The sequence below is a fragment of the Copadichromis virginalis genome, linkage group LG6 (genome assembly GCF_057382275.1).
Source record: "Copadichromis virginalis isolate Kocher_CV1m ecotype Utaka linkage group LG6, C_Virginalis_male_GT1.1, whole genome shotgun sequence".
Lineage (NCBI taxonomy): Eukaryota > Metazoa > Chordata > Actinopteri > Cichliformes > Cichlidae > Copadichromis > Copadichromis virginalis.
The window spans coordinates 19906494-19934364 of NC_140623.1; the positions used below are offsets into that span (position 1 = coordinate 19906494).

Sequence of the window (27871 nt, forward strand, 5' to 3'; positions counted from 1 at the left end):
CTGCTTAGTGGGCTGCCCACTGCTTCACTGAGTGAATGGGTCAAATGCAGAGAAAAACAAGTAATTTCCCCATGGGGATCAATAAAGTATCCATTAAGTTGGTTTAAATTACACAAAAACCTCCTCTCATATATCAAGTGGTGTGTGTGTGCTTTTAATGGATCTACTTTTTTCCTAACATAATTTAATGGTTAATGTTAATTTTGTACATATGTATTTTACAACTGAGAGTAAGCTTAACCAGTCAGGCGTTTGACCGGTACCTCAGATTTGCACTGGGCCTAGTTCTGTGAAAGATGTAGACTAGCTACAATCTGGTTGCTCCCAATATTTTCACAGTCTGTAACAGGTAATCAGGTAGGCTGTGGTAGTTGAACTGTGGTGTTTAGTTGGCACTAAGGGAGTGCAAAGAAAATATAGTAATAATATATGCTTTTGTTTACGCTAAATTCTTGACCCTACCATCCAAATGCTGCTGCTGCAGAAATTTGGATTGATCAGACCGGGCAATGTTTTTCCTATTTTGGTGACCCTGTGAAAATTGTTGGCACAGTTTCCTGTGTTTATGTGACAGGAATGGCACCTGGCGTGGTCTTCTGCTGTGTAGGCTACTTGCATAAAAGTTTGAGGTGTTGTGCAGAACACACTGAGCTCTTGTATACTTTTCACATATAATTATGTAAAATATTTTTTTAAAGTTAATTATATTAAGCCCTTGAGTGCATTTTATTTTACTTTATTTCAGAAGTATGTGTAATAGCAGAGTTTCTACCAGTAGTCTGCTGTGACCCATGGATGATGTAAGGCGAAGGTACGTTACGAAACATAGTTTAAAAAAAAATATTATTTTTAACATTTCTATAACATTTAAATTACATAAATTCGAACGTTGATTCTGGACCGAAGTAGAGACGGCGATACAGACTAGTGATGTGTCGGTCGCGAACGAAACGGATCTTAGAGCCGACTCTTTGAAGTGAACGACGCGAGCTGGCTTTTTATTGGGAGCCATGGGGTTTTTTTTTTTTCTTTTTGTTTTTTCTCTCACCCTCTCTTTCCCAATTTTTTCCGCTTCACTCCGCAAGCGAGCCTTGTGCTTTGCACTGGGAAGAGGGGGGAGGGGCAGTATCGTAGGAACAGAGCAGGAGGGAAAGAGAGCCAGGGACAACAACATCACATTAGAAAGGTATAGTAATCATCCACAACTATTTTCGGTTGCGGATGATAAAGGATTCAGAAAGTTTATTCATGCAGGCCCATATGACAGAGAATGTGCTGCATCTTTTGTTTTCATATTTATATTTAATTGTGTTGTGGTTTGCAGTGTTTTATGTTGTTCCACTTTAAATTTGTTTCAAAGGAAAAAGCTGAAAATTTTAATAGTTAAAATTTGAAATTTAAATAGGTTTTTTTTTTTGTATTATATGCTTTATTTACTACATTTTATGTGGAGTAAATAAATAAAAGTATATTTATGATGGCCCCTAGAGAGGCAGCACATAAAAACTCCGAAGCATGCACAAAACACAACAGAAGTGCCCCAGGATGCTAGGGGCAGTGTTGAGCTTTTGTTACCTAGTGGCTACACAAGCCACGAAGTACCAACGACCGGATTTGGTGTGTGGTAGTAACAGGTAAATGAACTTTTTTTTTTTTAAATTATTTGAATATATCATATGTGCTTTGGAGTTTGTACGCGCTTTGTCTCTAGCGGCCACCGTATATATTTATATATAAACATATATAAATAAAACCACTTTTTTTTTTTTTACATTAGTAATTCCTTTTCTGCATAATTTTATATTGTTAATTAATTAAAACAACCTGAAGATTCGGATCTTTTTAGTGAGTCCAGCCGAAAGAGCCGGAAATCCCATTACTAATTTTTTTTTCAAACTTTATTTGAAATTATAAAGCGAACAGCCAGTCATTCCAGTTCAGTTTGTACAGTAGACATACAGGGCAAATAAGAGTAAATCCCATTTCTAATATAGACAGCGCACTTTTTCTTTTAACGTCACCATAATTTGTTTACCAGCGGTCACGTGACACCACCAAACCCGGAAACGACATCATAGCTCATGCCACCTATGTGTTTTCGGAATGAAAACAAGCTAGTGTGACAGTTAAAATGCTATCAAGACAACGTATTTAGGAATTAATCAAAACCAATGTGCAAGAAAACGCTGCTTTTTGGCCCTGACGATAAGTAGACCATGAAGTACCCCAGCTACATCTGTGTCTTTCTGTTGGGTTTCTGCTGTTGCGGATATTTTTCACGAGTGTCTGCTAGCAATCACGAGCCGGAGACTCCAGACTGGAGGATGACTCTAAAAACCATTCGCAACGGGATCCACAAGATTGACACGTACTTGAATGCAGCACTGGACTTGTTTGGTGGGGATGACGGACTGTGTCATTACAGATGTAGTGATGGTAAGCTAGGTCATTACTCCAGCTTTCAAGCTCTTTCTCCAAGTTAAGAATGGGTTTATGACATCTAGAGTGTGTAATTTAGGAATTTCCCTGTTATTAGTCAGGCTTGTAAATTAATTATTTATGCCACAACTTTCTCTTAGATCAGCTTGAAAAGGGTTTGCGTTAATTTAATAGTTGGCGCGACCATCTTCAGTCCTGTGTAGAAGTCTCAAACAACCCTCATCTCTTCATACTTTCTTATGAAAAGAATGAGAAATGAATGCAGAAATGAATGAATTGAAACATGTGCAAACATACATGGAAATGCAGTATACAACGCAAAAACATAATTTGGTATCACCTGCATTATTCTTGAACACAGCCTGAACTCTCTTAGATAAGTTTTCTTATAATTTCTTTGGGTCGTCTTTGTGAATATTTGTCCAGGCTTCTTGAAAGACATTCAAAGCTCTTTTCTGGATGTTGGCCTTTCCTTCTGTTCTCTCTCAAGATGATCCCACACTGCTTCAATAATTTTGACATCCGGGATCTGAGGAGGTCAATCCATGACTGATTTTTTTACACTTTGTTTTTCTAACCAGGTATGCTTTACTAAATTGGTACTGCATTGCCAATCAGACGCTTTCCAGATTATAATGCATGGTGGGTCAAAATGTGATGGCAATTTACTGCATATTTCCATCAGTTTCGAAAAGACCCAACACCACTGGCTGAAAAACATCCTCAAAGAGCTTCCAGTTTGTTGTACTGATGGTTGTAGACACTCCCTGATGTACCTCTTTCCTGACCACCTCTGTATGTATTGACACCCAAAACATTTAAACTTGGATTTTTCACTCCACGAGACCTGTTCCCACTAATTTTCAGTCCAGGTCTTGTGTACCTTGGCATACCACAGCCTTTTCTTCCTGTTTCCCTTAATTAAGATTGGCTTCTTGACAGGCATTATTCAGCTGAGACAGTTTTAGATGAGGCTTCAGCAAACAATAGATGGTCAGCTGATGCAAGATGTATCTCTCAGGTCCTGTGTTAGTTATGTCCTTTAAAAATAGCTAAAACTTTTAAGATACTGTACATCAGCTGTAGAGAGGCTTTTTCATGCGTGCCACTACTTCTTCTGTCCTGCACTTGTTGAGTTTCCCCAATTTTTTTTTTTTAAGGATTCCCTGAACGCCATACTGGTTTTTAGCTAATAGCTCTTTGGGATTCAACTTATGGATATAAAAATACAATCATAGGCTTGTCAAGCTGTGTTATCTTTAGCATTTTAACAGATTCAATTATAGTAATGGGAACAGAAGCCTGTTGTATTTTTGCAACAAAGAGACTAAAAATACATTTTCATTTGGTGCTTCTTTGCTAAGTTAAGCTTCTTTTTTTTTGCTCTTTTTTTGAGTTAAGACCCTTTTTTTTGCGTGAATGGTGAAAATGGCCAGGTCCAAGGCTTGGATTCAAGATGAATGAAAAAGCAGAAAGACCTTTGAAAGACTTTCAGAAAGGCCAGAGAACTATTGCTCGAGACCACTTTAAAAATGACAAGAAAGTCTGGGTTATTGAAATTAAAATATAAAGAAATGAGGGGTGTTTCAAGACATTTGCACAGCACTATCTGTGGCACCGCTAGCCTTTTTTAATTATCTGTAAACATGTAACCTCTGACTGCAAGATAACAGATAGTTGAAGAGTAAGAAATCTTATCAACTTTGCTCCTGTCTCAAAGGGTACAAGCCGGTGCCTCGTCCCGGGTACAAAAATCCACCGCCCAACGGATGTGGTTCCCCCCTGTTTGGAATTCAGGTAGTTCAAAGCGTGTTACCATGTGCATCCAGCATGCTGAAGGGCATCATTTTGTATATCATTTTATTTGTCTTATTTAAATACATTGAGTATACACACAGAAATAGACACGCAAGTCCATAGTACAAGCTGCAGTTTGTGTAAAATGTAGCTAAACTGCTTAGGTCAGTATTATTGGCAGTGTTGGCTCCAGATACATTTGCTTCAGAAAGTATTCACTTCACTTTTTGCACACGTTACAATTCTGTACATTTATTCTTAAATGGCTAAAATTGGCATTTTGTTACCATAATATGCACTTAATAAATGTCATGTAATAATCCTTGAGATAGAAGAACACGTGTTTCAAATTTAATCTATATGACACAAACACCAGTGTATAAAAGATACCATAATACACGCTGAAATCCAAGGAAGTCTTTGAAAATATTCACAGTAAAATTCAAAGTTCCTGGACAAAGAGTTGACCAGAAATCCAAAAGTTTCTGACCACAGCGGGTCAGACCAGAAACTAACAGAATATTGCTGGAGTGGTCTGTAGATGATGAACAAGGCTGTAGAAACATGTTTAATCAACTTAATTCAATTAACTGTATTAATTAACTTCAGCAACAGAGCACAGAACTGCAGTACTATAACATTTACAGAAGTGTGCATCTCATTCTGGTAGTGTCCTTCTCTAGTCAAGTCCAAAACGTGTGTATAACCAACAGCTGCTGAGTAACTGATATGTGTTCATCCAGTTTGACGTTGGCATCCCGTCCATGACCAAATGTTGTAACCAACATGACCGCTGCTATGACACCTGTGGCCGGGAGAAACACGACTGTGATAAGGAGTTCCAGGTCTGTCTGGAGAAAATCTGCAGGAATGTGCAGAGGACTCTGGGATTGGCCCAAACTGTCCAAGGTAAGAGAGCAGTGGTTTAGGAAATAATTTTAAGAGGTTGTGCAAAAAGGCAAACAGATTTTGTGGACTAAGTTTGCTTAGGTGCTACGTTTGGAGATCTTTATAGAAATGAATAGAAACTCAAGTAAAAAACAAATATATCATACCATATTATAGAGTAGTTTTGCATGTCATACAATACAAATCTGTTACAACTACAACATACATATTTGCTCTCTAAATCACTTGTTTGTGTTATGATTTGATTGGCTTTATTGAACATGCCGCTCTTACAGCCTTGTAAGATTGTAAGAGTGCTACGTTAGTAAAATTGGGAGGTTACTTTAAAGAACCTGTGAATCACCCACAGCTTGTTACACAGGTGATAAAACACATCTTAAACAGGGGGAAGTGCACTGCTTCAATCTGTTTAGATTAGCCAGTTAGCCAGACTCACTGTCACCCCGTGACACTTTATTTAAACAGAGGCATGGTGTTAGCAACTCAGCTTTTACAATCCTAAGTTCCTTTCAAGCCTTTTTCCTGCTTTTTTCACCATTTTATTCCAGGAAGTAATAAAACATGCTATAATACTGCACAGGAATGATGAATATTCCGAATGACTTGAAGCAGTCATTTTAGTATTAATAAAGTTTTAGCAATATGCATACTATAGCTGTAGCGGAAAGGTGTAAATGGAGAAAAGCCTCTGAGACCCAGCTGTTGTTAATGGTGCAAAAGGCACTGTTCAGTCATTCTTCTATTATTGATAAACTGAAGAAATTAAGAGTTTTGTAAGTGGGGTGATCTAAAAATCATTTTTGCTGTCTTTTTGTCTATATTTAGGACTAGGGGAAAGACCTTAGTCAGCGATTAATTCTATAATTAATCACTTAATCGCAGCCTACGCTGCTGTGTCTGTGAACACAAAAGTTATTCATGGAGTTCTACGAGGTTCTGTATTGAGTCTGATTCTGTTTATATTACCAGTATGCATGCTTCCCTGAGACAGTATTATTAGAAAACAGTTTCAGTGCTGTGCAGACTCCAGCTTTATTTATAAATGAAGCCTGATAAAAAAATTCAATGAGTTAAACTCCAGTGATGTATTAAACACCTGGATGTCCTGTAGTGTTTTTCTTATAAATTAAGACAAAACTGAGGTCATTATATTTGGCCCTAAGTCCTATCGTGTTATCTCAGACTGCAGGCTTACTTGTTTTTCCTAGAGTTTCTAAAAGTTGAATGAGAGGCAGAGCTCCCAGTTTGAATTTGGAACTCAGACACGTTCTCTAGTTTTAAGATTAGATTGAAAGAGTTTCTTTTTGATAAAGTCTGTGGTAAAGCTTGGTCAGGTGACCCTGAACCACCCTTTCAGGATCCCTTGCTGCTGTTCAGGCTCCTGCAGGATGTAATGTGATACACTGTGAGCACTTCTTCTCTACTCATCTCCTTTTATTTAACCCCACAGGTTTATATGCCACCGCAGCATGTCATTACATTTTTGCCTTCTCTCCTCCTGTTTCTTCCTCTTTTCTTTCCACTCTCCTCTCACCCACAACCAGTCATTCGAGATGGCTGCACCTCACTGTTTCTTTCTGTTAAAAGGGAGTTTTTTTTACTCCCGACCATCATAAAGTGTTTGCTGTACAGTTGTTACCCCACAGTTTAAAGCACTTTGAGGCAGCTGTTACGCTTCGGTGCTATATAAATGAGCTTGAATTGATGTGAGCTGATTTTTCTGTTCATATTATTTCTCGTGTTGCCTGTTTTACAGCATGTGAGTCAGCAGTGACTTTGCTTTTCGATGCAGTTATGCACTTGGGATGTAAGCCTTACCTGGACAGTCAGCGAGCGTCGTGTGTGTGCCAGTATGAAGTAAAGACTGAGCTGTGACGCCACCACAGCCACGAGACTGTCAGCTGACCCTTTCAGAAACTCAACACTAACAGAAGGATGCTAGCAATAAACTTTCTGTCTTTCTTAGATGTTCTCAGGGATAGAGCTACTGGGTTTGCACTAATCTGTGTCGCCTCCTTTTTTAGATGGAGAGTGGACAATTAATATCTTTCCTATGTCATTGATTATTTATATATATTGTTCAGGGTTTCTGTGGTTTGCCTTTAAACCAGCAGTTTATTTTATATTTCTGTGAAGTCTGCATAACTTCCTCAGAAGTTTACATTAAAAAAAGACTGTGACCATGTTCAGTTTGAACACTTCTGACTGAACTGTTTTAATTCAATGGGAAAAAAAACTGTTTTTACCCCTCAGCTGTAAAAGGATAATGAGTTTTGTTTTGTTGTTAAAATTAATGTACGGTTCAGCTTTCCCTGCCTAAAACATGTCATTTGTTGACAATGAGAAATATATTAAGTATATATAAATGTCGCTTCCAGTACCAAACCATTATTGGTTACTTTATTTAATTATAATAGATGGAGCTGTTTTGGGGTTTTTTTTTGTTTGTTTTATTTGTTTCACCCACCCCCAGAGATCAGTTCAGCGATTTCTTTTAAACTCATCACAACCTGAGTAACCTGCTAGAGCTTCGTCTAGATTTCCTGAAATCGCTTAATTTTCAAGATGTCATTAGCGAATAGTGAACTGTAAAAGAAAACAGCACAGCACATTTCCCTTTTCTGTGACAATAACAAGAACTTGTGATTAAGTTGATGTTTATCTCTACCGTATCTGAAGTGCTGACTGGTGCAGATGTGACTTGTAGAAACATCTTTTAAATTTGCAATAAAAATAGTTGTGCTTTAACTGTTACCTTGTTATCCATCGTTTTTAAGTAAATGAGTCTTTAAGTGTCTAAGGTGACATGTTTTAATCATATCTATATATATGTTGGATGAGGCCAGTGAATTTGCACAGGAGCAGATCCATCTACTGTTTGCAAAAGCCTCATCAGAGATGGTGTCAGTGGAAGGAAGGGTGGCTGTCAAGAAGCCATACTTTAATGCAGAAAAGTACCATTATGTTTTGATCTACCATGTAATACTGGAAAGTGTCTTACTGGCATTAGCTATATTTTTCAGCGTGACAAGGATCCCAAAAAGAGTCCCAGAAGTCCCAGTTCAATAAAAGCATACCTGCATAGAAAAACACACAGTGGAAGACTATCAATCATGGATTGGCCTCCCCAGAGCCCGGACCTCAATATTATTGAAGCAGTGTAGGATCATCTTGACATAGATTAGAACAAAAAAGCAACCAAGATTCAAAGAAGAGCTTTAAATGTCCTTCAAGAAGCCTGGAGAACTATTCCTGGAGAAGTTTTTATAGCAAAGATCAACCCAAATGAGCTTTAATTTACACCATACCTAAAAAAAAAATGACAAAAAAACTCAGACTTGGAGGTTGTCAAGTCGGTGATTGATGAGAGTGTGTTTCATTATTTTATTTCATATAAGAATGCAGAATGTCAAACCACACTCCAAAATGGACCAAAACCTGCATCAGACATCCTACACAGGTGACCCAGCTGAGGTTGATCAAGCCCTGACTTGTGCCCCAGCAGAAACCACCCACAGGTCAGCCCTTTTAATCAAAACCCAGCTTCACTCATGGTTTTAATGGCCATCTTCTTTGCCTCTCCTGTAATAAAAAACCTGATACAAAATACCCAGCCTTTTTGAGCTGTGCTGACAGAGGGCCCTTTCAGTCTCTTCTCAATGGGCTCTTGGTACTTTGCATGTTTTGGCTCAATTGCTTCTTCCATATCCTCTTCCCAGGGCACTGCAAGTTCTGGCATAGTCAGCTGTTTTGTCTCTTCAGAGTAGATGATGATCTTGTGTAAACCTTAGCCCTTTGTTCAGATTGATATGTAACTGTCAGTCGTAGGCCACAGAGAGAAGACTTAGATCCTCAGTTTTGATTTTGGGTAGGGTTTCTTTCCAGCTTTCATAAAGGCATCATCTTTATGGTGATGGTAAATGCTTTATGATGGTAAATGCCAGACTGTCTGCTCAAATATTTTTAGTCTGGTTTTCTGGTCTAACTAAAACATAACAAGAGAAAATCAATTAGATGTAACATGATTTTTATACATGGGAAATAAACAGTTTAAATAAAGGTACAAAAAAAACCCTTGCTCGCAGTAGTGAAATTTTATTTAAGCAGAATAACCATGAGTTGATTACAAAAATTCAATTTAAAATTTTTCAGATTAATCAATTTTTCATTAACTAAAAACGTTAAACACTGTAACCTAAAATCATATATATCTTGATTAAGAGGATTTTACTTTTTCAGTTATTCCAACAAAAAACGTTTTCCTTTGGGCACATTTGGAAAGACATCTTTATGATTTTATTAAAAACTACATTAGGGGAAGTGAAGAAGGGGAGACTTCCTAGAAACTCCTGAGAATATTGTCGTCATATTGGTTCCTGATAAGATTGTCAAGTTTTCACCTCATCACATTAAACAATCTTACATACTATTAGCCTGACACACACTGACAAAGCGTTCCTGTTTGACTTTCCACTTTTGATATCAATATTTAAAGTTAGGTAAGAAAACAGCGCTTCCTTGTGGTCACTCGGTAGCACTACAGCTTAAACGAACACCTGCTGCAAACTGCTCCCTTTAACCGAGAAGGGTCTGGCTGCAGCCAGGTGCTCCTGTGGGCTTTAACCACCAAGAACAACAGCGGAAAGAAACGCATGTTGTGTCAGGTGATCACGTGACAGGATGAGGCAAGGCGGTAATGACCCAACCTCTTTAGGCCAAACAGCAAAAGCAAAGATTGAAGAAATCTTTGCTTTTGAGAAACTGGGTACAACATGTATACTGCAGTGCAAGTTTGGCTGTCAGAGCAGCCCGTACGCACCAAACGTTATAATGTCAACTGAAGTTTGTCATTACAGGCTGTTCAAAGGTCACACTGACTGTGGGTCTGAGCAGGCAGTTGAGTTGCAGCCTCTGTGTCGGTATCTGCTGCTGGCAGTAGAGACACCTCCCCTGCCCTGTAGGAGCACAGAACAGAGTGCTGCAATCCAATGAGATTCCGGTGGGCGGGGCTACAGCCTGGTTCTTCATTCATGATTTAATCTGGCAAATATGTTTTTCTCGCTGTGTCAGTCGGAAGAAAGGTCTAACAGGGCAGGAGACTATTGTACAGGTAACAGATTAAGATTTTTGTTTTAAATTGAGAATAGACGTGTGACCCATACAGGTGCTGTCACACCTTTGCCTTAAATTTGATCAGGTCAGTCACCTTTTGAATCAGGTGCCTCATGTTGTATCATTTACAAAGTGAAAACTTTTGTTTCTTTATGACCTTCCCAGGAAGTGTTCCTACACAGACGACCACAAACTAACAATATGACAGGTGAGCATTTCAATGCTACAAGCTTCTTTTGAAATAGGGAAGAGAGAATATTCCTACAAAGAAAAAGTGAAACAAACTGTAAAACAAAGCCAACAGGGTGACTTTAATCATCCACTTAACTTTCCTTTTGATTTGACTGTCATGCAGATAATAATTATAGTAAATATCATTCAAAGTGACTTGATGTCTTGAGGAAACTGACCTGCATAAATCTATAAAAGTGCTTCATATGCATGAATGGATATCCAACAGTTTCCCCCTAATTACCTGTGCTGGATTTAAAAAAAAAAAAAAAAGAAAATAAACAAATCATAGCTGCATGAAGGTTATTGAGGTTGGATTTTGCTGTGTCGCAGAAGATATACAGTTTATAGAGCGACAGCAGCATTCATGTCAAGACACCTTAGTATAATACATTTCTGCCTCAATGCCAGACACACCCATTCTGCAGAATGGGTGTGGAGAATAGAGCTGTTCCGCACGGCTTCTGGTCTTTCAACAGTCTTTCTCCACCTTCCTCCGCCTGTAACCCAGCTATTGACAACTATCAGGACTCTGAGTGTATGGAAAAATGGCTACTTGACCCCAGCACTAGCAGCACTTATAGCTCTATGGTTTAACAAAAAAGAATATTGCAGTATTTAAATAAGCTGTAAAGCAAGATTTGCATTATTACACTGCATTATTATTTTGTAATTCTTGCACTGGTTATTTACGAATGTGCTTTTTGATAATGTGCACAGAGAACCAAAGACAGAATGAGGTCACCATTGAAAGGTAAACACTATTAGCTGGAAAATCTTACTTTATTCTGGTACCAGACACTGAGAATGTTGCCTGCATTTACTGCAAATTGTTTACTCTAAAATCAGCTCCTCGGATGGTGCAGAGGAGTACCAGATGGGCAACAAACGACGAGGTCTTGCACTCATTTTTAACCAGAAAGACTTCTTCTGGCGCCTGGAACTGCCTGAGAGGCGTGGAACCAATGTTGATCGTGACAACTTGGAGAAAAGGTACAACCTTCTAGCTATCTGCTGAAGAACGAGGAAACCTGTTTTTGGCACAGCTTCATGCTCAAGAGCATGCCAGCACGTGTTTAGAGTTGTTGATCATTTTTGTGGTAAAACTGAATATTTTTCTTCTTTACTAGTATCGCCCCAGGGCTGCAATCTTTTACCTCTGTGCTCCAGGGAGTGCCAAAGACAATATGTCATATGCTATATTTTTTTAAGTTCACAGAGAACTTGGTGATTGTTTTTCTTCTTAATAGTGATGACCCTGATCACAATCCCCACTACAGAGTGTGATCGTGGCCCTATAGAGGTTGATTTCACACTGGTCCAAGTTATTCCCACTGCATCAACAACTGAAGAGATGGTTGTGGATTTTAGAAAGAATCCTATGACCGTCTCTCCTGGGGTGGTAATAGCTGATGCTTTGGAGTGTCTGCAGAAGCAGAAATATTGAGGCATTGAAATTTATAGGACTCTGAAAAAGGTCCAATCAATCCTGATCCGAGCAGATCCTTGTCTAAGGAATTTATATTGCTAATAAAGAACAATAAAAAAAATTTTGACCATTGATCTGCTAAACTAATCAACTCATTTTCACTTTCTGTTCAGACTGAAGGATCTAAACTTTGAAGTGAAATGTCACAATAACCTCAAGCTGGAGGCAGTCGTAGATGAAATCGCCAAAGGTACCCACATAATCATTTGTTTCTCTCAAATGACCAGCATGCATCGAGATGGACAAAGAAAATCATCACCATAGTTTGAGTTCTTACATAATTCAATTTGTTGCTTTGCTGCAAAAATATCTTTGTCAAATCCAACTTTCGCTGCAAGTTTAACAAGTACTTGTTGTCCCACCAGCTGCGGAGGAAGATCACTCAGATGCTGATTGCTTTTTGCTCGCCTTCCTGAGTCATGGAGATGATAACCACGTTTATTGCCACGATGGAAAAATCAGTATCCAGGAGATCACGTCCAAGTTCAAAGGGGACAAGTGCCCGGACCTTGTTGGAAAGCCAAAGATCTTCATAATACAGGTACAAAACACAAAAACCCATACGAGTCCATCAGATTAACCTGGTGTAGCCATTTTTTAAAGATTCAACAGGTTTACAGTCATTCCAACTCATAACGTAGTCATGAGTCTCAGTCTGGATGTTTTGTTGTGTTGCATTCTTTGGGATGAGAGTTGGGTAAACAAAACTGTCTCATATGTGCCAGAAATGAGTTCCACCACTGCTGTGTCATCTGCAAACTTGACATTGTGGCTGAGCACTTATAAGAGAGTAGAGTGTGCAGCAGGGGGCTTATAACACATCCCTGAGGAGAGCCAGTGTTGAAGATGATGGAGAAGGAGGTGTAGGAGGAAGTGAAGTCTGTCAGTCTGTCTTCTGTTTGTCAGAAAGTCCAACAACCAGTTAATTTGATTTAATTCAACTGGAAACCAATGTTCATCCCCCATCTCCAGGCATGTCGCGGAAAAGAGTATGATGTGTCAGTTACAGTGACCGAAGCTTCTACGATGGAGTCTGAAGAAAAGGTGTTCATGGATGCCAGCACCATACAGACCCTCCCTGCTGGGGCTGATTTCATCATGTGCTATTCTGTGGCTCAGGGTGAGTCTTCTGGCATTTGACTAAACCTTTTTATTTTTATTTTGACTGAGAGGAAATATCAAAGACACAAAGCAGAGTGTTTTTTTCCATAAGGTAGAAATGTGATGTTAGTATTATTTTAAAGGCTAGACTTCTGACAAATCTTCCCTGCTTTGGTAATGCTCTGAGTGTGTCACCGTCATTACAGTGTCACAAACTATCCAACTCTTGCTATACACTGTTTGTTTATATGTGCTTGTAAGCTCATTTATTAGTGAGCAAAAACTGAACAAATGCTTCAATAGAATTTTATTTCTTAAGTGAAACCATAAGAGTCAGCTTAAATAAATCCTGGTATAAAATATTTCATAGCCCTCAGACAATCTGTCCTCTTTACTTTTACCTCGACATCCATGTTCATTTTTGCCGTTTTGCTGTTGTCATTATTTGTTAGGCTACTACTCCTTCCGGGAGAGGGAAAACGGTTCGTGGTATATCCAGGATCTCTGTCAGCTGCTTCAAAAGTATGGTGATAGCCTGGAATTCACAGAGTTACTCACACGGGTCAACAGAAAAGTGTCACTGAGGAATATTCCAACACCATGTCAACCAAGATTTATCGGGAAGAAGCAAATGCCTTGTTTTGCTTCAATGCTCACCAAGAAACTTTACTTCCAACCAAAAAAGTAACAATGACACACCTCAGTCTCAAAATGATCAGGTTTATATTTGTTGTTCAACTATGTTGTTCTGTGTCCTTATTACTTTTAAGCTTTAGTGCTTGAATTGCTTTAAAATTGCATGCTGATTATGAACCACAGTCTTTGTAAAACTACTGTACTGAAATGACTCTAGAAGCAACAGAATGATGCTTTAGTGCACAGAAATACATTCATTTTGCCTTATTTTATATCAAGTTCAGAACAGTTTACAGTGGACCCTTCCACTGAAAAGACAGGGAGTCTTGGTGGTTGAGTCAGTTTCGACTTTGTCTTTGAGCCAGTTATTTTTCAGACGAGACAGCTTAGCAATCAGGAAACGAAATCAGGATTTTTGTACACATTAGTTTCATCCATACATATCTCACTGTAAGCCTCAGGGATCCAGTAACATTAACAAACTGTCTAAACATTACGTAATCACAGTGTTTCCTCAAGCTTATCCAATCCAGTCCAATTTTATTTATAAAGCACTTTAAAATACCCAGCACAGGAACAAAGTGCTGTACAGAAAATAAGTTAAAACAATAGAATAACAGAAAACAGCAAAATAAATAAATAAAACACATAAAACATAAAATTAAAACAGCCCTATGTTAAAACAAAAACAAGATAAAACAGCATCGAATCACCTAAAAACAACAAAAATAAAAAACCAACATCTCACGTGGTGTCAAAGGCCAGGGTAAAGAGGTGGGTTTTCAAGAGTGACTTACAAACAGATAAAGAACTGGCCTGTCTAATCTCTAAAGGAAGCTCGTTCCACAGTTTGGGAGCTGCTACAGCAAAAGCACGATCTCCTCTAAGTTTACGCCCAGTCCTAGGTATCTTCAGGAGCAGTGGGTGTATAAGGCTGTAGCAGCTCAGAGAGATAAGATGGAGCTAGGCCATGGAGGGCTTTAAAAGTAAATAAAAGAATTTTAAAATGAATCCTAAAAGAAATCGGCAGCCAGTGAAGTGAAACTAAAACAGGGGAAATGTGCTCAAACTTTCGAGTGCCAGTTAAAAGACGAGCTGCGGCATTTTGCACCCTCTGTAGATGGCTAATATATGATGCGCTGACCCCAATATAAAGTGCATTACAGTAATCCAGCCGAGTGCTAACAAAGGCGTGGATCACTGTCTCAAAGTGCTGCCGTGAAAGAATTGGCTTTATTTTTGCCAGCTGCCTGAGGTGAAAGAAGCTAGATTTTACCACTGCCTTAATTTGATTATCAAACTTCAGATCACAGTCCACTTTGACCCCCAGGTTTGTGACAGTTGGCTTAACATACTGTGCCAGGGAATCTACATACACATTGGGGGTCTCAGTGGGGCTACCAAAAACCATCACCTCTGTCTTTTTATCATTGAATTTTAAAAAGTTAACAGACATCCAAGCCTTAATGTCATCGAGACACTGAAGTAATGGCTGTGTAAGATATCTGCCTTTTTTCTTTAGAGGGACATAGATCTGACAGTCATCAGCATAAAAGTGGAAAGCAATGCCGTGCTTTCTCAGTACAGAACCAAGAGGAAGCAGATATAAAGAGAAGAGGAGGGGGCCTAGAACTGAGCCCTGTGGGACACCACACAAGAGGGGAGCGGAGGACGACACATAGTCACCAAAGCTGACACAAAAAGTTTGCCCCGTCAAGTAGGACCTGAACCACTCCAGTGCTGTGCCCCTAATGCCCACCCAGTGCTCCAAACGAGAGAATAAAATGGCATGATCCACGGTATCAAACGCAGCTGTCAAATCTAAAAGCACAAGAACAACACAGTCCCCAGCATCAGTCGCTAAAAATATGTCATTAAAAACTTTTAAAAGGGCTGATTCAGTGCTATGAAAGGGTTTAAAACCAGATTGGAAAACCTCTAAAACATTTTGCTTTTCCAGGAAGGCCATTATTTGGCTGTAAACTACCTTTTCAAGAATTTTGGAAAGAAAAGGTAGTTTGGAGATAGGCCTGTAATTTGCAATAACCGTAGGATTAAGAGCAGGTTTTTTAATCAGGGGTTTGACTACTGCATGTTTAAAATCTTTAGGGACAACACCTGACATCAGACTATGGTTTACCAGCTCAAGAACCAAAGGACCAACTGTAGGTAACACCTCTTTTAAAAGTCGAGGAGGGACAGCATCATTTGGAGATGCTTACTACTTAAAAAAAGGGAATTTCTGTTCTGTAATGTGTATTTGCATTTACACATTGACAGTGTATTTTTTTGCATTACTTTAATGATTTTATGGATTTTACTTACTGCTTTGCCCTCAATAAAATCTCTTACTTTATTAGTTTTCTTGCTCTGTGTGTGTGTGTGTGTGTGTGGATTCTCTTATTTGTCCTGAAATGGTTTAGAAGCAGGTTAAATGAAAGCAAAACTGATTTACAGCAAAGAAGTAAGTTTTATTACTTTTCACAGCACCTTGCAAGATAAAATCACAAGGTGCTCCACATCAAATACAAACAGCAAAACAGGAAGGAGACATTACTACAAAATAAATCAAAATGCCACCAAAGTGTTCAAAATATGAGTGTCTTCCACGTCGAAACCACTGAGGTGACCTGGGAAACAGTCCGTGCTTGTCATACTCAGTATGAGATAAATGCCAGTAGCCAGTATGTTATGTGTTTTACTTCCTTCTTTTCCCAGTGTTTGCACTGAGTAAGAAGTCAACAGGCTCGTTCTGTCTGTCATTAGATTGAGATTATAATAATCGGACAATCTAACTTGTGATTTAATCTTTAGCAAAGTCACAAATCTATACAACTTGAATCATCCACAAAAACACTTTTCATGTCTTTATTGTGATTTAAACACTGAGTAAGAATTCATGATCGATAGTAAAAAGGTAAGTGTCCTCTTGACTTTTCCAAAGGTTAGTTTTTCAGGGGAGACTAACAACCTACCATCCTGAATGCTGCTGTGAAACAGAACTAAATTTGCCTATCATTGGGTGATGTAAATATTCTGCTTTCCATAGATGGGTTGTGTACTGTCACACGACTGCCAGTCAACTAAACACAGCAGAGCATGGAGGAGGGGGTGGAGCAAAGCGTGAGAGGAGGGGTGTTTGCACAGACCTGTTTTCAAATGAACGGGAGCAATAAACTGAACTTAGAGGAGAGAATCAAAGTAACAGTCTTTGTGCTAGTATCAATCTCATACCAGTACCAGTGTTGGTATTGATGCTATTAATATTTACACTGGTCCACCCACAGTGTTACAGATTGTCTAGGCGATCCTTGTTGGGATGCAAGCACGTCTCCTCTCTGAGATGTTTACAATCCATGACATGAACATGCATAACAAAATAAACTTGATCAAACTAATATTTAAAACCATATTTATTTTCTGATTCTCCCATGATGAAGAACAGCAGTTAGGCTTTGCTGGTAGAGGATGATCGCAGGCACTGAGAGAGCAGTTTATTAAATCAACATAATCATTCTTATGTGATTCACGTTACATTTAATCTGTGTCACTACACTTTAACGGTTGTTTTCAACCTGATCTAGTTATTCAGGTCTAAGGTTGCTGATGCACTGATAAAAGGTGATCTTTAACTGTGGCAAAAAAGTCTTTCTTATCTACATTACTTCCTTCTCCTCAGCATCATAAATAAATAAATAGCCTACATCTCCCACCTCCTTGTCTGGTTTACACTCCTAATAATTTCTTGAAAGCTCCTGTAGGACACACAAAGGCTGGTCTAACGTTCAGCTATATTTGTTATCAACGATATCTTGTGCTTTCTGTATATCAGCTGGTTGATCTACAAATCTTTGGACTGCAATCACCATTCTTCTCTCGAGCAGCTGAAACTGTGAACACTTCTCCATTATTGTAGTTCACAGTCAGTAGCCTATGTTGATCAAACATAGGAAGAAAATAAATAAAAAATATTTAAGTAGTAGGAAATCGTAAGCACTGAGCTACTAAACTGCTTAACTGATTTTGCTCAGTATAAACTTATACTTTCACAATCATCTCTGTAGCAAAATCATCACCAAACACAGACATCTGTGGTAAAGTGATACCACTGCAACCTTTCATCATCTGCATACATGAATGAATGACCGTGGGTGGAGATTTCTGACAACTCAGATCCTTGACGGAAGGCAATACTTCAGATTCAACAAGACAGCTGGGGGCAGGGCTACAAAATGCCTCTATAGGATGATTTGACCAGATAAATGTGTTTTTCTCTCTGCGTCAGTCGAAGGCAAGGTGACCTGCGGACATGTCTAACAGGGACGAAGACGAATGTGGAGGTAACAAATTACAATTTTTGTCTTTATTTTAAAAAAAGACACCTGACCTGTTTAAGTGCTGTCACACCTTTAATATTTTTTTAATTTCCTTGAGGCAATCACTATGTTACTACAACAGGTGCCAGGTTCTCTATGACCTTCCCATTAAGTTTTGCTACAGACACAGTAGAAACTGAGAATAAGGCAGGTGAGTATTTCAGACTGTGATTTATATAAACTGAAAACTTATTTTGAAATATGGAAGAGAGAATACTTGTTCATACCAAAGCACAAGTGAAACAAAGTGCAAAGTTACAAAATTTTAAAAAAGTATTATTTTATTATGGCAAAGTCAACATTGAATTCAAATTAAATAGGGTGACATTGATCTAATTACCTGTGCTGGATTTTTAAGGTGGATCTCAACAAATGTTGATGTCCACAGTATTCTGTCCACCATCCTGTCATTTTGTACTAAAATATGTATGAGTGTGGAGTAAATATGAAACACACAGTTCAAAACTAGAGCCTATGACCATGATAATGTGCTGTCAGGGGCTGGGCCTGTGACCCAGCATGTTCATTTTGTATTTTTCATTTCTTATACTGAAAATATGTTAAGTCTTGTGTTAGTATTATCGTTTAGGATTTAGTTGAATGCTATTCTAGTTTAAGTTTTCATCTATGTCCCCTTGTGTGAGTCTGTTCTTGTCTTCTGTGTCAGTATGACTTGTATTTCGTGTCTGTGTTTCATGTTGTCAAGCCTGTGTTGTCATGTCTACGTCTCTCCGTGTTTCCTGATTTTTTTTATTCTTGTGTTTCTTTGTTCAGTGTGTTTAGTTTTACTCTTTCCCTGTGATGTTGTTATGTTCATTTGTGTCAGCTGTTTCCCCAGTTGTGTATTTAGTCTCTGTGTTTCATTCGGTCAATGTCATCTGTGTTCCTTCCCTTCACTTCACATCAGGTTAGACGTTTTTCATGTGTTTGCTCAGGTCATGTTCATGTTCTTGGTTTTTCATCATAGTTATTTGCATGTTCCTGCTCAGGATCATGTTCCTGTCAGTAGTTATCATAGTTTAATGATAGTAATCACAGTTTAGTTTGCCCAGTTTAGATTTTAGTCTAGTTTTTGCCCCCATTCGCCTTTTGCCTTATTCTGTGTATTTATGTCATCAGCCACAATAAAAGGCTCGCTTTTTGTTTACAGCTCAGTTCCATCCCCTTCGGTGTCTGCATTTGGGTTCGTTTCCTTAAACACACTGGCTGCTCAGCCATGGCACGAACTTTAGAAACAGAAACAAAAACTGAACCAAATGAAATTCCTTCTGTCAAATACACCCATGCCACCCTAAGTCTACCCTACAGTATATTATCTGTAGAGTAAAGCTGTCCCTCTCTGTCTCTATTCTTTTAGCAGCCTTTGCCATCTTTCACCATGCATCACCCAGCTGTTAACAGCTATCAGGACTCTGAATGGATGGAACAATAACTGCATGACCATATTTGAGACAGAAGTAGAATAATTTCTGTGCATTTTTGGCCATTTTTTTTGTTAATACTGTAATGACAACTGTCACAACAAGCTCAATTATTTTAATGTGTGTGTGTGTTTGTGTGTAGGTGGTTGTTTGGTGATACACAAATATGTCCATACCGTCCCATGTTCTTTTCAGTACAATGGTTATCATTGGTAATCATAATCATCAATATTTAGATAAGTTGTAAAGCAGGACTTGGCTCTGTATTATTATTATTTTGTAATTATTGCGCTGGTTATTTATGAATATGAATTTGTTTTTCAATAGTATGCAAAGAGAAACAAACAGAGAACACCTCCTTCATCAGAAGGTAAATTCTTACTTCCACCTTTTTTGGCTATTAGCTGGAAATTATCGCTTTAATCTGGTACCAAACACTCAGACACACTGCATTCATTACTCTTTTTTTTCTGAAATCAACTCCTTGGATCCTGCAGAGGAGTACAAGATGTGTAACAAATGACGAGTTCTTGCTCTCATTTTTAATCAGGAGAAGTTCTTCGGGCGCCTGGGCTTGAATGACAGAGTTGGAACCAGTGCTGATCGTTACAACTTGAAGGAAAGGTACAATTCCCAGCTATCTACTGAAGAAAGGGAAACACTGTATTTGACACAGCTTTGTGCTAAAGAACATGCCAGCACTTGTTTAGCAGCTGTAGCTCCTTTCTGTGGTAAAAATGTGTGAGAATTTCCACAGATTTTTCCTGATAATGAAATGTTATTGTCTCTCCTCAAGCCCCTTGGTGCTGATTTCACCTTTGTGCTCCAGTTAGTGCCAAAACCAATATTTGACGTGCTATATTTTCACAAATTCCCACTGTAGAGAATAATGTCGGTCCTGTAGTGAAGAGGTGATTCTAAATAGACTGATGGATGATCTGTTAAACTAATCAACTCATTTTCACTTTCTGTTCAGATTGAAGGATCTAAAGTTTGAAGTGAGGTGTTATGATAACTACAAGCAGGTGGATGTCCTAGATGAAATCGCTAAAGGTACCCACACAATCACTTGTAACTCTCAAATGGAATGCATCCAGGATGTACATGAAGTTTGACTTCTCCCATAACTCTTTGCTCTGCTGCAAAGATATATGTGTCAAATCCAACAATTCGCCGCAAGTTTAACAAGTACTTGTTGTCCCACCAGCTGCGGAGGAAGATCACTCAGATGCTGATTGCTTTTTGCTCACCTTCTTGAGTCACGGAGAGGATAACCATGTTTATTGCTACGATGGAAAAATTTGTATCCAGGACATGATGCCCATGTTCAAAGGAGACAACTGCCGGGACCTTGTTGGAAAGCCAAAGATCTTTATAATACAGGTGCAAAATACACAACCCAGTCAACAACAACAACAACAACCTTTATTTATAGAGCACATTAAAAGCCTAGGCATACCAAAGTGCTTTACAGAAAAACAATAAAATAATACAGTTAAGAGCATTAATATCAAATATAATAAGAACAGCAGACAATGTTCACAGTAGAAAGCCACCAATAAAATGGACTGCAGCACATAGATTATAGCAGACCCAGTGCCGCATGATAGAGAACACCAAGAATGAAGGAATAGTAAAAGTTAATGCAATAGGTCGCAGTTAACAGTCATCAAGTCCATCAGATTATGTAAACCTGCTGTTATTGTCATCCCAAAAAATGATGATGCATGAGAATCACTAAGTAATGAGGTACTGGTGAAACAGCACTGCAAAAACAAGCAAAACTCAGTAACACAATGAAAAAAAGAATACAATTTAAAGAGCAGTGAGTGTAAGAATGCAAGAAAGTGAAATGTGAGTACAAATATGAACATAAGATAGAAACCATAATGTGTAATGTGGTGTGTGGGTACACACATGAAAAGTCTCTGATGTGTGGCAGAATTTATACATCTGAACTGATGTTGATGTCTTCAGTTGATAAGAGAAAGGGTGCTGCTGAGTTTCTGCACACACTCGTAGAATCTTCCCATCAGCAGCAGAGCAGGTTCCACGACTCACAGGTGTGAGGATGCTCTCCACTGAACTGGACTGTGGAGAGCATCAGTAGATACAAGTGGGGCTTCTTTATTAGCCTGCTGAAGTTGGTGTTCAGGTGAGGCCGTTGTTGATGTTTATACCCAGGAACTTGAAGCTGGAGATCGCCATAAGGGGCAAGAGAGTTCTCAGCAGCTTCTTTTAAGAGTTCATTAATGCCACTTTCATTTTCTTAACATTAATGGAGAGGCACTAATCCTCCAGATGTTCTTCCTGCAACCTGTACTTTGTCTCATAGTTGCTGGAAATTAGTTCCACCACAAACTTGACAACGTGGGTGCTTGGGAATGTGGCTGAGCAGTTATAAGGGAGTAGAGAGTACAGCAGGAGGCTCAAAACACATCCCCGAGGGGAGCCCGTGTTGAGGACAATGGGTGAGGATGTAACGGAGGAAGTGAGGTCGTCAGTCTGTCTTATGTTTATTATCAAGTCCAGCACCCAGTTAATGCCAATGTCCATCTTTAATCTCCAGGCATGCCGTGGAAAACTGTTTGATGAAGGTGTTACAGTGACCCCTGCTGATGCGGTGGATGGCATAGTGGAGGTGTTTGCAGATGCCTGTGCCATACGCACCCTCCCCGCCGGGGCTGATTTTATAATATGCTCTTCTGTAGCTGAAGGTGAGTCTTCTGGGATTAGACTGAACCTTCAGCTTAGAGGAGAAGTGAAAAAATTGCTGGACAGATTTTTTTTAACCATATGAGTGACCCTTTATGAACCCTGTGTAAAGTATTTGATATATCATAAACACACTAGACCACCTGCCATGTTTTGCTGTTTTTGTCATTTGATAGGTTACTACTCCTTCCGGGAGACTAAGAAAGGCTCCTGGTACATTCAGGCTCTGTGTGAGATGCTCCGAAAATATGGCAACTCCCTTGAATTCACAGAATTACTCACACTAGTCAACAGAAAAGTGTCGATGAGGAACGTTCCAAAATCCTGTGACCCACAGCTTGTTGGGAAAAAAAGCAAATGCCTTGTTTTGCTTCAATGCTCACTAAGAAACTTTACTTCCGACCAAAAAAGTAACAATGTCTCACCTCAGTCTTTAAATCAGCTGATTTATATTTTTTAACTAAAACCAACATCTCACCACAGAAAACAAAAGATCTTTTATAACGCTAATTAGGATCCTCAATATTTCTAGTGACAGAGTTCTTATAAAATCATGGGAACATCCTCTAGATGTACTATCTATGTATTATAGAGGTACATCTATGCTATTTTACTTAACGGTTACAACTATAGCTGTCTCCTGAGTAAGCAGCCACTTAAAGTACTGATTTTATACAGTTGTATGTAATTCAGATTTGGGCTGCTTTTTACCCCACTTGATTGCTTTGCTGTTAGTTACACAGTTTGGTGATATCAGCTGTTGAAATGTTTCGCTACTTGAATTTAACAGAACTAAATGAAATGTAAATCCAGCAGCAATGTTTTTTTCCAGAAATGATGTTCTAAATACTGAAACGGTTTAATTTTGGAACTGTTTTCTCTTTAACTGTTTGTAGAAGCAAGAATGTATCAACATGTGGCAGGATGGTGGGATGTTCAAGCAGGGGTGTCACTAGGTTTTAAGGACAGGGGGGGGGGCTTAGCCCCCAAGAGATGCACACGACATGAACGAACGTAGTGAATGAGCACAAAATTTCACAAACAGAAAACAAAGACTGAGAAATTGTTTTCCTACTTTTTTGGACAGATTAAACATCCTAGGCCACCAATAGATCTATTGTTTTATTTCAGTCTGCTTTATAATACAGTACAACAAAAAAACAGAGGAAATGTGTTTGCTGCATCAATAACAAGAAAAAAACTGAAAATAAAAAAGTACATTTTTCTGGCTGCAATCACCAGTTACTTGGTGGGTGGAAGCATCAAAGAATGACGTCTGTTTTTAAGAGTGGCAAATCGGTCAATCACTCTGTTGTGACTCAGATGCTGAAGCGTGTCTTTTTCAATAGACATGACTGCAAGACTGTGAAGTCTTTTCTGACCCATTGTTTGACGCAGCCAGGAGTGCAGCCGACGCAGTGCACTAAAGGACCGTTCGCACGAGCAGCTGCTGACAGGCACTGTTAGGGCAACTTGGATGGTTGCCTTCAGAGAGGGAAACATGTCTGAATCAAGGAGGTTGTACACAGACAACATATTTTTGGGTGGACATCCAGCCTCTGGCCACCAGAACCTCCTCTTTTTTCAGGTCAAGTCTGTAGTGCTTTGCAAGTTCATTCAAGTGTGGTTCACTCAAGAAGTTCTCAGATTTAGGACTGCATGCCTGGACGCCTTTTAGCAGCCCTGCATCTAAACTGCAAAATCTTTGATCAAGCTCGCCAACCATCCGATCCACACAAGGGAAAAGTAACTCTCTTTTCAATGTGTCTGAGTTGTTCAATTCAGTGCGTGAACCCACAGTTGCCTCCAGGACAAAATCCTCCATTTTCCTCTGTTTGTGCCTTGTCTTGGCACCTGGTTCAGGGATACTGTGGGTGTTACACAGGGCCTTGGTTTTCTCATACAGCTCTGTAGCAAATGCATCTGAGTGTTTGCCCTTAAGTGTGTCACACACAGCTTGTTTGCAGATAAAAGCTTCTGCCAGGTCTAAAGTCTCTTTCTGCAGGAATTTGTGGAGTCCTTCGGTTACAGACAGAATCGACTGAAACATCAGTAGTGCATAGACTGCTGAGAACTTGTAGAGCTTTGCTCTGAGACCAACAGCTATGGGGGATCCAATTGCAGATAGGCACTCCAAAATGGCAGGCAATGTCTCAAGAACTGCACTGATTGATCGCAACTGACATGCCCAGCGAGTGTTTGAAAGTTGCACAAGCTCAGTTTTTGTCAATCCAAGCTTTGCCTGAGTCTCCATGAACTTATGATGATTGACTAGGGAGGTGCTGAAGAAAGAATACACACACTCCAACAAGCTGAAAAGCTCCACAGCCTCTGGGACAGCCTTGCAAGTATTGCACAAAACCAGGTTGAGTTGATGAGCATAACAATGCACATAGATAGCCTCAGGATGGAGCCTTCTAAAATGTGCTTGTACACCTCCAGTGGAGCCACTCATAACGGCTGCACCATCATATGTTTGTGCTACACACTTAAGCTCTGCAAGACCATAGTTTTGGATCTGCTGCTGAATCTCATTTGCAATGGACTGGGCATCAAATGATTTTATCTCTGCAAGTGCAAGGAAACGCTCCTTCACTGCCCCCTCTGACACGTACCTGACACAAACAGCTAACTGCTCTGCCTTTTTATCCCTTGCCTCATCCACCATGATGGAATAGACTTTAGACTTTGTCATTTCAGATACAATGACACTAGTAACTTCCTGGGCACAACAGTCAATCATGTCATTCTGGGATGTTGGTGAGATATACTGTGCATTTGATGGGGGATTATGTTTTTGAAGAAAAGGATCAAACTCCTTCAAAAGCTCCATGCACGCAAGAAAATTCCCTCTGTTTGGGCTGTCTTCACCTTCATCATGACCACGAAAAGGGAGTCCCTGTCTCCCTAACATAGAGGTGACTGCAACAATTCGTCTGAGATACTCTCTTCTTTCGACTATCTCACTCACATTTGCAGTTGCTATCATCTGTGCAACGTTTCCCTGTTTGCTAGTTCCCTGGTAGCTTTTCCATGTAACAACACTGTCCTTATGTGTTTGTGCCATCTCATGCTTGCCAAAGATGACTAAAGATTTCTTCCAGTTCTTGCAACCGTTACTGACCAAACTATCATGTTTGATGTTTTTGCCAAACACTCTACATGGGAAGCAGAAAGCTGCATTCTGGTTGACTGAATATTCTAACCAGTTGTGCTTTTCAAACCAGCTGTGGTTAAATGCTCGCTTCTGTGTACCAAAAGTATCATGTGGATAGCTCTTCAGCTTCACCTGTCTGGGCCCTGTGTCTTTGTCACCTAAATCAAACCCTGTAGTAGAATGAGTTGCTGCAGCTGCTTCATCATTTTCCCTCTCTTGGCCTGTTTGCTCTCCTCTCTCTGTAATAACTTGATCTTCCTCTGCCTCTCGATCCATTTGCTGCAGTTCCTCTGTCTCTCCTTGCTCTCTCTGACTTGAACTTGCCTGTTGACCTTTTTCTCCCTCAGCCACTCCTTCTGCCTCACCCTTCAAGATACATTAAAACATACTGAATTGTAATGTAAATTGCTAATATCATGACTTCTGCTCCCGCTCCACAGTAATTTGTTGCTCCCAAATATTTTGAAGTTACAAACATTATATTTTGAGCACGCATGTGACTAAAATGGTTGCAATTTAAAGCCCTGAAAAATATTACTAAATTACTTGAATTGAAGTAATATTAAAATAGAACCCTCAAAAATATGTGAGTCAGGCTAATTTGACTTATATACATATCTCTCTCTTTGCTCTCTCCACTTTCTAACCTTGACTCTCCTAAATAAAAGCTCAAGTTAAACAGGTCTTATATGTTGTACCGTGACTGAAATGTTTCATATTTCATATCCATATTGAGTCCCATAAAATTCTAATCAGACTGTCTCCATCACAAATGACTCCATCCTTTGACTCACCTCTCCAGCAGACGTCTCTCCCCTCTGCCTCTCTGTGCTCCTCTGCCCTGACTCCTACAGGTTAATGGGGATGGAGTGATTATTATTATTTCCACTGATGATAACCATACCTGAATGAGCTCAGCTGGATTTTTCAGAGCTAAAACGAGTGACAGAAATTAACATTATGCTAACAATTTAACTTAGTGCGCTAGCCAGGTTTTTATTTACAAAATGGGGAGCACCTGGTTCATTATTTACATGGGACTCTCTGCTGTTAGCTGGAGCTAACTAATTGTTACTTCCAGCCAGTGATGAAGACTTACTTTCTTGAAAAACTTGCGTATATCCATGATTTCTTGCCGTTTGCCACATGTACGCTAGTGTGTCCGCAGGTGTATACGAGCGGAGTGTAAAGTAGCAGTGAAAACGAGGACTGGATTTTCAGTCATGTGGATGTCCCCTGTGAACAACTGGAAGGGATTGGATAACGAAGCACTGACGCTACCTTAACAATGTGAAGCGAAAGGGACCAACCGAGTTATGATCATATTTGTGTGAATAGCGACAGGTTTATATTATTATTTCTTTAAACTCATATTCCTGCATCTTTATATTGAATTTGTCTGCAAGTTCTGTAAAAAAAAAATCGAATAAGTTAAAAAAAAAAAAAACCAAAAAAAAAAACCCCACCAAATTATTTAGGGGGGCTTAAGAATATTTTAGGGAGGCTTCAGCACCCCTAAAATAGGCCTAACGACGCCACTGTGTTCAAGTTAAAGGTGTCCCAGCCAGCTGAGCTGTAGTGAAACTAACTGCATCTTTCTCTTGGTTGTCCGATTTAATTCCATAGAATTAAAATAGTTTTTAAATGTAATTCTTCATATTACTATTTAGGCATCACAAACTGGCATTTAGTTACATTATGTCAAAGAGGAGGCACACATTTCTACAGATGGTGTCTGAGAAACTGATCAACTAGCATCTGGTTTGCTTAGTGTCAACAGCCAGTTGTTTCCCAACTTATCATGAGAGGCACATGACGTGATAGCTTAGCAATCAGAAAATTGGTTTTTGTACTCATCAGTTTCATTCTTACTTTTCTCACTCTAAGCCTCAGGGTGCCAGTAACACTTACAACTTGTCCAAGCACTTCACAATCAGAGTGTTTCCTCAAGCTTACTACTTGAGGAATGGAATTAATGACCTGTCAGCAGTTTATGGTACATGTACTAATGTGTATTTGCACCTTAGTGATCACACTAGCGTGAAAAGTAAGAGGCTGTGTTTTTTCTACTCTAGTCAAAAACACTTGTAGTCATGATCCCTGTGAAGAAAAAAGAAAATACACCAAATTGCACACAGACTTTGGTCATACTTTGTGAACCAATGAGATTTTAGTTATGGCTTTGCCATCATTAATTTTGTTTTAAATAAAAATCTCCATTGTTTTTGTGACAGAAAGTGTGTGCGCATCCTTTATTTGTCCAAACAAATTCATTCAAAATACAACCAATTCAAACAGACTTGGGGAAACATTCATTTCATGCCATTAGTAATGCCTGTACTTGTCATAGTGTAGTAATTTGCCCATTGTTCCTCTTCCTTGTTTCCCCAGTGTTCGAGCTGAGTTTATATTTTTTTCAATTAATGTTTTAATTAATTGTAATTAGTAATATTAAAGGTGTTACTGAAACTTACATCACAGAAAATGA

The 27871-nt window shown here is 39.1% G+C and overlaps 2 protein-coding genes and 2 pseudogenes across 3 annotated transcripts; 3 read left to right on the plus strand and 1 right to left on the minus strand.

The window, feature by feature from the left end:
• Positions 1-1907: 1907 nt before the first annotated feature.
• On the plus strand, positions 1908-7899 carry pla2g12a (phospholipase A2, group XIIA). The gene is made up of 4 exons (XM_085459111.1): positions 1908-2436; positions 4160-4236; positions 4980-5145; positions 6902-7899. The coding sequence occupies exons 1-4, from the start codon at positions 2217-2219 to the stop codon at positions 7018-7020; spliced, it is 582 nt and encodes a 193-aa protein (XP_085315237.1). The 5' UTR covers positions 1908-2216; the 3' UTR covers positions 7021-7899.
• A 2202-nt stretch (positions 7900-10101) lies between these two features.
• LOC146707641 (caspase-6-like) lies at positions 10102-16070 on the plus strand. The gene is made up of 8 exons (XM_085459112.1): positions 10102-10255; positions 10423-10465; positions 11209-11242; positions 11338-11481; positions 12091-12167; positions 12343-12518; positions 12950-13097; positions 13531-16070. Exons 2-8 carry the CDS (start codon positions 10459-10461, stop codon positions 13764-13766), a joined length of 822 nt encoding a protein of 273 aa, XP_085315238.1. The 5' UTR covers positions 10102-10255; positions 10423-10458; the 3' UTR covers positions 13767-16070.
• A 3650-nt stretch (positions 16071-19720) lies between these two features.
• Positions 19721-23205, plus strand: LOC146707642 (caspase-6-like; annotated as a pseudogene). Its single transcript, XR_014920859.1, has 6 exons — positions 19721-19881; positions 20062-20135; positions 20488-20564; positions 20719-20894; positions 22081-22228; positions 22403-23205. The product of XR_014920859.1 is annotated as a caspase-6-like (transcript).
• On the minus strand, positions 23101-26544 carry LOC146707643 (zinc finger MYM-type protein 1-like; annotated as a pseudogene).
• Between the last annotated feature and the right edge of the window lie 1327 nt (positions 26545-27871).